Raw genomic sequence first — 12500 nt, forward strand, 5'->3', positions numbered from 1 at the left:
GTCACTCCCAAATAAGAAAAACAGCTCAAAATGTATTTTTGACTGTCGAAAACGAAATAAAATACTGCATTCCGCCTGCATTATGAATTTATGATGAGATAGTAACGAAATAGTAACGCACAGCCACTTGGACAAGTAACTGCAATCAGATTACTGGCTTTTAAAGATTAACACGTTAGATTACTATTTTCGGGGAAAAGTAATCAGATTACAATAACGCGTTACTTAGTAACGCGTTACTGGCATCACTGGTTATGTGTGTGTGTGAGTGAGTGTGTGTATGTGTGTTTGTGATTGTGGATTGCGTTGTTGTGTGTTTATGTGGCCCTGGGGGGCCCCTCCCTCCCTGTCCCTGGGGGGACAGATGTAACGAGGGTGGTCCAGGAGCAGTACTGCTCCTCCAGTATCTTGTAAAAGAAGAAAAGGGATAGCTGACAAAACACGGGCCCCTGGGTCCTCATTTATCAACATTGCGTAGAAATTCCTACAGAAAGACACGCACATTGGCATAAATAAATGACAAGCGGACCCGATATTTGAAGCAAATTGCTGCCTGTGCAACACAATGGAGAATAAAAACTCGTAACCACTATTTTGCACTTGCGTAATAATAACCACACTGCAAAAGAAATGCCTTTTTTCGTTTAGGTTTTTTAAAGTTAGATTAAGACCAAGGGCAGACTTACTTAAAACTGCTGTCTGACCCTTTTGACTGAATCGCTGCAGAGTTTGGAGGTGGGTGTCCTGCCCCCCCCCGCCCCCCCCCCCCCCCGTGCCAAACGAGCCACCGACCTTTCAGCGGGCCAACTGTGTGCTCTACAAGCCCGGTTATAATTGCGCTCCTGTCGGGTCGGTCAGAGTCATTAGCCATGGATTCAGTGGATAACCCTGATCACCTGCATTTAAGTGATATTTTAATTACAGATACCCCAGTAATGACATTACAATTGGATTAAATACAATTAGGCCTGAATGGGTAACGCTCACCAATATAAGCCATCTGTCTTCAACGGCCCCTCGTGCATTACTCCTCCCGGCCACCAGGCAACAACGTTTATCAGCCGAATGCGCGTTGCAGATTATCTGTACATTGACCGAGTGGAATCCCTTTCTATTCACATAACTGGATTTGTTTATTGATGGAGCTTTGACAGCTACATGGGATGCAGTCTATTGCTCCGATGATGTTAACCCAGGCGATGGCGTAAAATCCTCTCTTGATGTAGTTGGGTGTTCGGGAAATGATGGCATCCAACACTGCGGGCATAAGCCTGCTCATGGAGGGTTGGGAAATCTTCAATCTCACGCTGGAACGTGCCGGTGGCCAAACATCCCAGGGTGGAGAGGACTTGAATGTGCACAGGGATGGCATTCGTGTGCTTTGTTTAATGCTCCCAATTTGGGTCCCAAATTGTGGCACAAATCAAGGAGAATGAGTCTCGGGTAGCGGACTCTACTGATGAGCCACTCCGTGCTGTCGGCAAACAGATCTGCCCTCTCTCTGAAAACACGCTCCCCGCGGAGCGCACCTTGTGACGAGTCTTCCAATAACGCAAGATAAGCCATGCTGCATTCATTCGGAAATACCTATTCTAAATGCTATTTACTGTATAGGGTTTGACAACAATTACACTCATGTCTCTATTTTACAATGAACTATAATTAATTATGAGTCATACAGAACACGTGGGTGTTGAAACTGTAATGCATGAAAGCTTATTCCGTCTGTTGCAGTTTTCCTGTTCTACCACTTGGTGACGGAGCTGTGCGTAGATGTACACACGATCTCTCAAGCACACGTTCAGATGATAAATCCCACACTTTGCTTAGAAATGATCGTACGCACGGTTTACAAACATTCCTATGCGTACGGTACGCAGCATTGATAAATGATGGCCCTGTACTTTAAACAATATCTTGGGATCTCTCATAATACTGCTTATGTGGGTCTATATTCTCTCATATTTCACTCGTGTCCTCTCTCCCTCCCTCCCTCCCTCTCTCTCTCTGTCTCTCTCTATCTCTCCTTCTCTCTCTGTGCATATGTGTATGTTTGTGTGTCTCCCTTGGTGTGTCTTTGTTGCCAGTAAAAGTGTGTGTTGTCTGTGTCTTTATTGCCATTACAAGTGTGTGTGTCTACAGTATGTGTTGTCTGTGTGTCTTTGTTGTCATTAAACGTGTGTGTGTGCTGTCTGTCATTGTTGCTGTTAAAAGTGTGTGTGTGTGTGTGTGTGTGTGTGTGTGTGTGTGTGTGTGTGTGTGTGTGTGTGTGTGTGTGTGTGTGTGTGTGTGTGTGTGTGTGTGTGTGTGTGTGTGTGTGTGTGTGTGTGTGTGTGTGTGTGTGTGTGTGTGTGTGTGTGTGTGTGTGTGTGTGTGTTTCATCTCCTAGCAGAGCTTAATGGTAAGAAGCTGAGAGATGATGAAATATTTATCATCCGTCTCTCCCCTCCTGTTAAGAGACATATATCTCATCTGTCTCTCTTTTTATCTCCTCCCCCACGATGGAGGGCTGGAGGGAGAGGAGCAGACTGGGGGTGAAACTGAGATACTTGGAGAAGCAAGGAAGAGGGGGAGAAAGAGGGAAAAAGATCAATTAGATTTTCTTTATTTTTATATATATATTTATTTACCATCCGCAAACTTGGGTGGAAATGTTTCATCAGCTTGGAGTTTTAACATGCAGTACAACCCTGGGGTGGTGTGTGAATGGGTTGAGCGTGCATGAGAAAGTGTGTTTGTGTGTGTCCGCTAGCGTTTTATTGTCAATGTGCACAAGGAAATAGAAGTTTTTCCCTCCTAGTTACACACACACACAGTGCTCATATCCCTCCTAGTTACATACACACACAGTGCTCATATCCCTCCTAGTTACACACACACACAGTCCTCATATCCCTCCTAGTTACATACACACAGTCCTCATATCCCTCCTAGTTACATACACACAGTCCTCATATCCCTCCTAGTTACATACACACAGTCCTCATATCCCTCCTAGTTACACATACACACAGTCCTCATCCCTCCTAGTTACATACACACAGTCCTCATATCCCTCCTAGTTACATACATACAGTCCTCATATCCCTCCTAGTTACACATACACACAGTCCTCATATCCCTCTTAGTTACATACACACACAGTCCTCATATCCCTCCTAGTTACATACACACAGTCCTCATATCCCTCCTAGTTACACATACACACACAGTCCTCATATCCCTCCTAGTTACACATACACACAGTCCTCATATCCCTCCTAGTTACATACACACAGTCCTTATATCCCTCCTAGTTACATACACACAGTCCTCATATGCTCCTAGTTACATACATACAGTCCTCATATCCCTCTTAGTTACATACACACACAGTCCTCATATCCCTCCTAGTTACATACACACAGTCCTCATATCCCTCCTAGTTACATACACACACAGTCCTCATATCCCTCCTAGTTACATACACACAGTCCTCATATCCCTCCTAGTTACATACACAGTCCTCATATCCCTCCTAGTTACATACACACAGTCCTCATATCCCTCCTAGTTACACATACACACAGTCCTCATATCCTCCTAGTTACACACACACAGTCCTCATATCCTCCTAGTTACACATACACAGTCCTCATATCCCTCCTAGTTACACATACACACAGTCCTCATATCCCTCCTAGTTACACACAGTCCTCATATCCCTCCTAGTTACATACACACAGTCCTCATATCCCTCCTAGTTACACATACACACAGTCCTCATATCCCTCCTAGTTGCATACACACACAGTCCTCATATCACTCCTAGTTATACATACACAGTCCTCATATCCCTCCTAGTTACACATACACACAGTCCTCATATCCCTCCTAGTTACACACAGTCCTCATATCCCTCCTAGTTACATACACACAGTCCTCATATCCCTCCTAGTTACATACAGTACTATACAGAAACATAAAATACTATACAAGAAACATAAAATACTATACAGAAACATAAAATGATATACAGAAACATAAAATGATATACAGAAACATAAAATACTATACAAGAAACATTAAATAGTATACAGAAACATAAAATACTATACAAGAAACATAAAATACTACACCGAAACATAAAATACTATACAGAAACATAAAATACTATACAGAGACAATAAAATACTATACAAGAAACATAAAATAATATACAAGAAACATAAAATACTATACAGAAACATAGCATACTATACAGAAACATAAAATACTATACAAGAAACATAAAATACTATACAGAAACATAAAATACTATACAGAAACATAAAATGATATACAGAAACATAAAATACTATACAAGAAACATTAAATAGTATACAGAAACATAAAATACTATACAAGAAACATAAAATACTACACCGAAACATAAAATACTATACAGAAACATAAAATACTATACAGAGACAATAAAATACTATACAAGAAACATAAAATAATATACAAGAAACATAAAATACTATACAGAAACATAGAATACTATACAGAAACATAAAATACTATACAAGTAACATAAAATACTATACAGAAACATAAAATACTATACAATAAACATAGAATACTATACAAGAAACATAAAATACTATACAGAAACATAAAATACTATACAAGAAACATAAAATACTATACAGAAACATAAAATACTATACAGAAACATAAAATAATATACAAGAAACATAAAATACTATACAGAATAACAGAAACATAAAATACTATACAAGAAACATAAAATACTATACAGAAACATAAAATACTATACAGAAACATAAAATACTATACAAGAAACATAAAATACTATACAGAAACATAAAATAATATACAAGAAACATTAAATACTATACAGAATAACAGAAACATAAAATACTATACAGAAACATAAAATACTATACAAGTAACATAAAATACTATACAGAAACATAAAATACTATACAGAAACATAAAATACTATACAAGAAACATAAAATACTATACAAGAAACATAAAATACTATACAGAAACATAAAATACTATACAAGAAACATAAAATACTATACAAGTAACATAAAATACTATACAGAAACATAAAATACTATACAGAAACATAAAATACTATACAAGAAACATAAAATACTATACAATAAACATAAACTACTATACAATAAACATAAAATACTATACAAGAAACATAAAATACTATACAAGAAACATAAAATACTATACAGAATAACAGAAACATAAAATACTATACAGAAACATAAAATACTATACAATAAAACAATGTTACAATACAATATACAAAATAACAACAATATACAAATGAACGCTCTGATCCCACTCCCTGCAGACATCGTGGGCGTGCCAACCGTTCCCTCAGCTCCACGATGACGGAGCGACAGGCACAGCTGCTGCCGGTACAACAAGTGCTCCACAGCCTGGTGACAAGGCAGATGCACATCGTGAAATATGGCGTTATTTGGCTCACATAGCCGACGGTCGGAGAACACCACAAAGCCTGTCTGTAAAATATGTTTTTAATAAACCAGACGCAGATCAAGGGAAACGACAACAACAACACGTCCAACTGGGCAAAGCACTGGGTTCAAAGAGAGACGTGGCGGCCAACGTGAGAGATGATCACTACACGCCAACGTGAGAGATGATCACTACACGCCAACGTGAGAGATGATAACTACACGCCAACGTGAGAGATGATAACTACACGCCAACGTGAGAGATGATCACTACACGCCAACGTGAGAGATGATCACTACACGCCAACGTGAGAGATGATCACTACACGCCAACGTGAGAGATGATAACTACACGCCAACGTGAGAGATGATCACTACACGCCAACGTGAGAGATGATAACTACACGCCAACGTGAGAGATGATAACTACACGCCAACGTGAGAGATGATCACTACACGCCAACGTGAGAGATGATAACTACACGCCAACGTGAGAGATGATAACTACACGCCAACGTGAGAGATGATAACTACACGCCAACGTGAGAGATGATAACTACACGCCAACGTGAGAGATGATAACTACACGCCAACGTGAGAGATGATAACTACACGCCAACGTGAGAGATGATAACTACACGCCAACGTGAGAGATGATAACTACACGCCAACGTGAGAGATGATAACTACACGCCAACGTGAGAGATGATAACTACACGCCAACGTGAGAGATGATAACTACACGCCAACGTGAGAGATGATAACTACACGCCAACGTGAGAGATGATAACTACACGCCAACGTGAGAGATGATAACTACACGCCAACGTGAGAGATGATAACTACACGCCAACGTGAGAGATGATAACTACACGCCAACGTGAGAGATGATAACTACACGCCAACGTGAGAGATGATAACTACACGCCAACGTGAGAGATGATAACTACACGCCAACGTGAGAGATGATAACTACACGCCAACGTGAGAGATGATAACTACACGCCCTCAGATGATAACTACACGCCCTCAGATGATAACTACACGCCCTCAGATGATAACTACACGCCCTCAGATGATAACTACACGCCCTCAGACTATGTGATGTACTGGATACAAACTCGTATGAAGCTAATAACCTGAACCGGGGCCTGTGGCATCGAAGTTATTATTATTATTTTAATTTGTAATGTTTTTCAAAACTAAACTAAGAAATAAGACAACAAAGGATAATGACAGAACATCAAAACAATAACAACAATAAAAACAGCACACTTTACTGTTACATTTGTAGGCAGCATGATGAGAGGGGAGGGGAGGAGAGGAGAGGGGAGGAGGGGAGGAGAGGAGAGGGGAGGGGAGGAGAGGAGAGGAGAGGGGAGGAGAGGAGAGGGGAGGGGAGGAGAGGAGAGGAGAGGGGAGGGGAGGGGAGGAGAGGAGAGGAGAGGAGGGGAGGGGAGGGGAGGGGGGGGGGGGGAGGGAGGGGAGGAGAGGAGATGATATATAAGTCTGACTGCTTGTTGTTGAAACGACTGAAGTGTAATTGTTATTCATGTTATTTTTTGTTGTGTGTGACATCGTTACTGTGACAACCTAGAGTAGAATAGCACAATGGATATAGTGCTGTGTAGTATAATCGTCCCTAGCTGTCAGTCAGTCAGCAAACAAAATATCAATATAATTAGTGTATAAGTGTCTTCCGTTCCATCACATTGTGTCAGTAGCTCAGGAGGTAGAGCGGTCGTCTGGTAATCTGAAGGTCACCGGTTCAATTCCGGCTCCTCCTGACTTCATGTCGGAAGTGTCCTTGAGCATGGCGCTGAACCCCCGAACCCGCTCCCAACGAGTTGGTTGGCACCTTCGCTGACTGTGTGTGTGTGTTTTAGGGGTGTAACGAATAATCGAAATGCATCGATTCTAATGTGACGATTCAACTGCATCGATTTGAAAATGTTAGAATCGATTTAATCGAAATTAATCGAAAAAAATAATTATTCTTAACACTTTGGTCGCCAGGCTTATATTCTTAATATACCATCCTCCGCCAGCTCTATTTGTCTATGGAGATGTTTACCTTCTTTGCAGGGCTATAACTTTTTAAATTGTATTGCTAAATTGACATTACTATGGCCCATTCAACGTTAAGTATCTATTGTTCAGGGTGTAGCAACGTTATACTTTTTCATTCACATATTCATACTAAAATACGGTCTAAAGTATAAGTATGTTTTTATCGTTTTCTGCAGCTTTCTCTAGAACGTGATTTATAGCCCCAAATGCATTATATTGATGATGAAATACAGTTTGTTAGCAATCTGCGCGAGATAATTTTTTTTTCAAATGGACGTGCTTCTAGAAGTTACTACTGATCATCTGATGTTGACCGGATGGGGGGGGGTCGTTTATAATTCCGTGGCCAACGTTGGATGATTCATCTAGTGTGGGTGATATGATCATTAGAGCAGTTAGTATCGAACACGTTAAAAAATAACGCTGAATCTTACCGTAGCTTCCTCATAGCGTTGGGCGCGGGGAACAGAAATATTCCTATTATGGGATGTAGAAATATGCGATCCATTTCCAGGTTGTATAATAGTATATACGTCCAAAGCATGTTGTTTATCGAGTTATTGGTAACGGATTGCTATCCATTGTGTCTAGCTCGAGTCCTGGGACTATTACCGAGTGATCGGACCGAATTGAAATGAGCACCAGCTTCCATTTCCTGTTTCCGCTCTGGGCGATCCGCCACCAGATGGCGCTCTTGAACCGTTGGAGAGTTGAGAGGGGATCAAGAGTAGATCTCAAGTCTCCGGGGGAGAAATATGATTTCGATCACAGATTTTTGAAATATTGATATCAAAGACGTGGTACGGCGTCTTTGGCAGAATGAGCATGGTGGGGAAAGACGTCCTACAGCGTTTTTGGCGACCATAGTGTTAATTTTTGTTTCTTTTTGTTGTTGTTTTTATTGACCTATAGTCCATTCATGCTGAGTGAATCAGTTCCCCCAGCCACATTTGTGTATTCAAATTTTTTGGGGGAATTAACTGATAGAAAATGTATCTAATCGAATCGTGTCAAATGAAGAGATTTCATGATGCATTGAATCGTTGCCTGAATAATCGTAATAGAAATTAATCGTTGTGAGGTCTCATCGTTACAGCCCTAGTGTGTTTGAGTGTGAGGCATCAAGGAGGCAAAAAGGAGCCTAATCCTGGACAGAACAACAGGGCAGACTACAATATATTTGCATTTGTTAGCCATGCTAGTGATCTAAACAATCAATCCATGCCAACGCTAGATATGGAAAAGGTGAAAGACTCTGCTGTTTTAGTGTGTCATGGTTTCTCCATAGAGCTCCATTATATGTTTTACCCTGTAAGACCCTCGGTTGCAAAATTACAACATCACTTTTCGATTTTAGCTATTTAAAAAAAGTATTTTTATTTTTTGATCACATTTACATAGTCAATGGGTCCTGTTGTTCAGGCTCACAATGCTATTGGATAGTAAATGTGTTTATAGGTCCCACATTCTGGCCTCTGAAGTTGATTATGTCAATTTAATTTCATCCTTACAGGGTCAGGGGAGTTTCATTGTGTCTCCATAGAGCTCCATTATACTTTTAGTCAGGGGAGTGCCATGGTTTCTCCATAGAGCTCCATTATACTTTTAGTCAGGGGAGTGTCATGGTTTCTCCATAGAGCTCCATTATACTTTTAGTCAGGGCAGTGCCATGGTTTCTCCATAGAGCTCCATTACACCTTTAGTCAGGGCAGTGCCATGGTTTCTCCATAGAGCTCCATTACACTTTTAGTCAGGGGAGTGTCATGGTTTCTCCATAGAGCTCCATTATACTTTGTCAGGGGAGTGTCATGGTTTCTCCATAGAGCTCCATTATACTGTTAGTCAGGGGAGTGTCATGGTTTCTCCATAGAGCTCCATTACACCTTTAGTCAGGGGAGTGTCATGGTTTCCCCATATACCTCCATTATACTTTTAGTAAGGGAGTGTCATGGTTTCTCCATAGAGCTCCATTACACTTTTAGTCAGGGCAGTGTCATGGTTTCTCCATAGACCTCCATTATACTTTTAGTCAGGGGAGTGTCATGGTTTCTCCATAGAGCTCCATTATACTTTTAGTCAGGGGAGTGACATCATGCCATGGTTTCTCCATAGAGCCAATTTTTTTGCGCGGCAGCTCAATGCATGTAGGGGGCAACTCTGTCACGTGATTCAGCGGGTGTATCTGATTGGCCTTGAAATTCAAATCAACCATTCGCAATGAAAGTTTTGTTCATCCATGATAAAATTGTTCTGAATCAAGAAATACATTTCTGTAACTAATTGTCGGAAATAGGTTTTAAGCCATAAATATTGGGGGGGGGGGGGGGGGGGGGGGGGGGGCTAAAAAAAACAGCAGTGCTAGTGATCTAAACCAGGGGTTCCCAAACTTTTCAGGCCGGGACCCAGAAAATAAGGCGTCAGAGAGCCGCGGCCCAATGCACATCGTCAGGCTTTATTTTTTATTTTTTTGCCAGGCGACCGATTTTTTAAGCCAAATATCACTTCAATCCTATTAAGTTAGTTCAAGTTAGTTATTCATTTATATGTGCTATTTATGAGAGGGCTAACTTGTTGCAAAATAATAATGATAATAATAATAGCCTCATTAAAATACTATTGTTGCTTCGGTTGTTTTCAGCGTTTTATGTGCATAATCTGTTATTTAGTTTGAAATGTTCGTTGAAATAAGTAGATTTTTCGTTTTTGTTTATTTATTAAGTTAATATAAAACCATATAGTCACATTTTAGAATACAATAGAATAGAATTTTAGAATACAACTAGAAACACTGTCCTGGCCTGCTTCTAAGTTCAGTGGCCTGAAAAAAAAAAAAAAAAAAAAAAATTAAATCATCCCGCGGCCCACCCGTGGTGGCTGCTCGCGGCCCACCTTTGGGTCGCGACCCCGACTTTGGGAACCACTGATCTAAACAATCAATCCATGCCAACGCTAGATATGGAAAAGGTGAAAGACTCTGCTGTTTTAGTGTGTCATGGTTTCTCCATAGAGCTCCATTATATGTTTTACCCTGTAAGACCCTCGGTTGCAAAATTACAACATCACTTTTTGATTTTAGCTATTTAAAAAAAGTATTTTTATTTTTTGATCACATTTACATAGTCAATGGGTCCTGTTGTTCAGGCTCACAATGCTATTGGATAGTAAATGTGTTTATAGGTCCCACATTCTGGCCTCTGAAGTTGATTATGTCAATTTAATTTCATCCTTACAGGGTCAGGGGAGTTTCATTGTGTCTCCATAGAGCTCCATTATACTTTTAGTCAGGGGAGTGCCATGGTTTCTCCATAGAGCTCCATTATACTTTTAGTCAGGGGAGTGCCATGGTTTCTCCATAGAGCTCCATTATACTTTTAGTCAGGGCAGTGCCATGGTTTCTCCATAGAGCTCCATTACACTTTTAGTCAGGGGAGTGTCATGGTTTCTCCATAGAGCTCCATTACACTTTTAGTCAGGGGAGTGTCATGGTTTCTCCATAGACCTCCATTATACTTTTAGTCAGGGGAGTGTCATGGTTTCTCCATAGAGCTCCATTATACTTTTAGTCAGGGGAGTGTCATGGTTTCCCCATAGAGCTCCATTATACTTTTAGTCAGGGGAGTGACATCATGCCATGGTTTCTCCATAGAGCTCCATTATACTGTTAGTCAGGGGAGTGTCATTGTTTCCCCATAGAGCTCCATTACACCTTTAGTCAGGGGAGTGTCATGGTTTCCCCATAGACCTCCATTATACTTTTAGTAAGGGAGTGTCATGGTTTCTCCATAGAGCTCCATTATACTTTTAGTCAGGGGAGTGACATCATGCCATGGTTTCTCCATAGAGCCAATTTTTTTGCGCGGCAGCTCAATGCATGTAGGGGGCAACTCTGTCACGTGATTCAGCGGGTGTATCTGATTGGCCTTGAAATTCAAATCAACCATTCGCAATGAAAGTTGTTCATCCATGATAAAATTGTTCTGAATCAAGAAATACATTTCTGTAACTAATTGTCGAAAATGGGTTTTAAGCCATAAATATTGGATAAAAAAAAAATAAAAAAAAAAACAGCATTTAAAAGTCAATTGTATCATTTTAAATGACCTTTTAAAATAAAAACATTTTGCTTGGAAAAAATACTTGAAAGTCATTGAATTCTATTTAGCAATGTCTGTTATAATCAAGTAACCCGTCTATAGAAAGCACTATATAAATGCAGTCCATTTAACCGCGGCACCATCTCCCTCCTCCCCCTCAGTGTGAGGTGCGCCTGGTCCATTTAACCGCTGCACCGTCTCCCCCCTCCCCCCTCAGTGTGAGGTGCGCCTGGCCCATTTAACCGCTGCACCCTCTCCCTCCTCCCCCCTCAGTGTGAGGTGCGCCTGGCCCATTTAACCGCTGCACCCTCTCCCTCCTCCCCCCTCAGTGTGAGGTGCGCCTGGCCCATTTAACCGCTGCACCCTCTCCCTCCTGCCCCCTCAGTGTGAGGTGCGCCTGGTCCATTTAACCGCTGCACCATCTCCCCCCTCCCCCCTCAGTGTGAGGTGCGCCTGGTCCATTTAACCGCTGCACCATCTCCCTCCTCCCCCCTCAGTGTGAGGTGCGCCTGGTCCATTTAACCGCTGCACCATCTCCCCCCTCCCCCCTCAGTGTGAGGTGCGCCTGGTCCATTTAACCGCTGCACCATCTCCCTCCTCCCCCCCTCAGTGTGAGGTGCGCCTGGTCCATTTAACCGCTGCACCGTCTCCCTCCTCCCCCCTCAGTGTGAGGTGCTCCTGGTCCATTTAACCGCTGCACCGTCTCCCTCCTCCCCCCTCAGTGTGAGGTGCGCCTGGTCCATGTAACCGCTGCACCATCTCCCTCCTCCCCCCTCAGTGTGAGGTGCGCCTGGTCCATTTAACCGCTGCACCATCTCCCCCCTCCCCCCCCCAGTGTGAGGTG

At 41.7% G+C, this 12500-nt stretch overlaps 1 protein-coding gene across 1 annotated transcript in view; it reads left to right on the forward strand.

Moving 5' to 3' along the window:
• LOC311228417 (NBAS subunit of NRZ tethering complex-like) overlaps positions 1-12500 on the forward strand; it is a gene marked incomplete at its 3' end in the record, with an annotated part of 401827 nt that overhangs the window by 82927 nt on the left and 306400 nt on the right. The window contains 2 exon segments of the mRNA XM_084314324.1: positions 12329-12441; positions 12444-12500. The exon segment at positions 12444-12500 is cut by the window's right edge and continues 330 nt beyond it. Coding sequence (XP_084170450.1) covers positions 12329-12441; positions 12444-12500 — 170 coding nt within the window.

Source organism: Notolepis coatsorum (assembly GCF_963971535.1).
Source record: "Notolepis coatsorum genome assembly, chromosome: 5".
Taxonomy (NCBI): Eukaryota; Metazoa; Chordata; class Actinopteri; order Aulopiformes; family Paralepididae; genus Notolepis; species Notolepis coatsorum.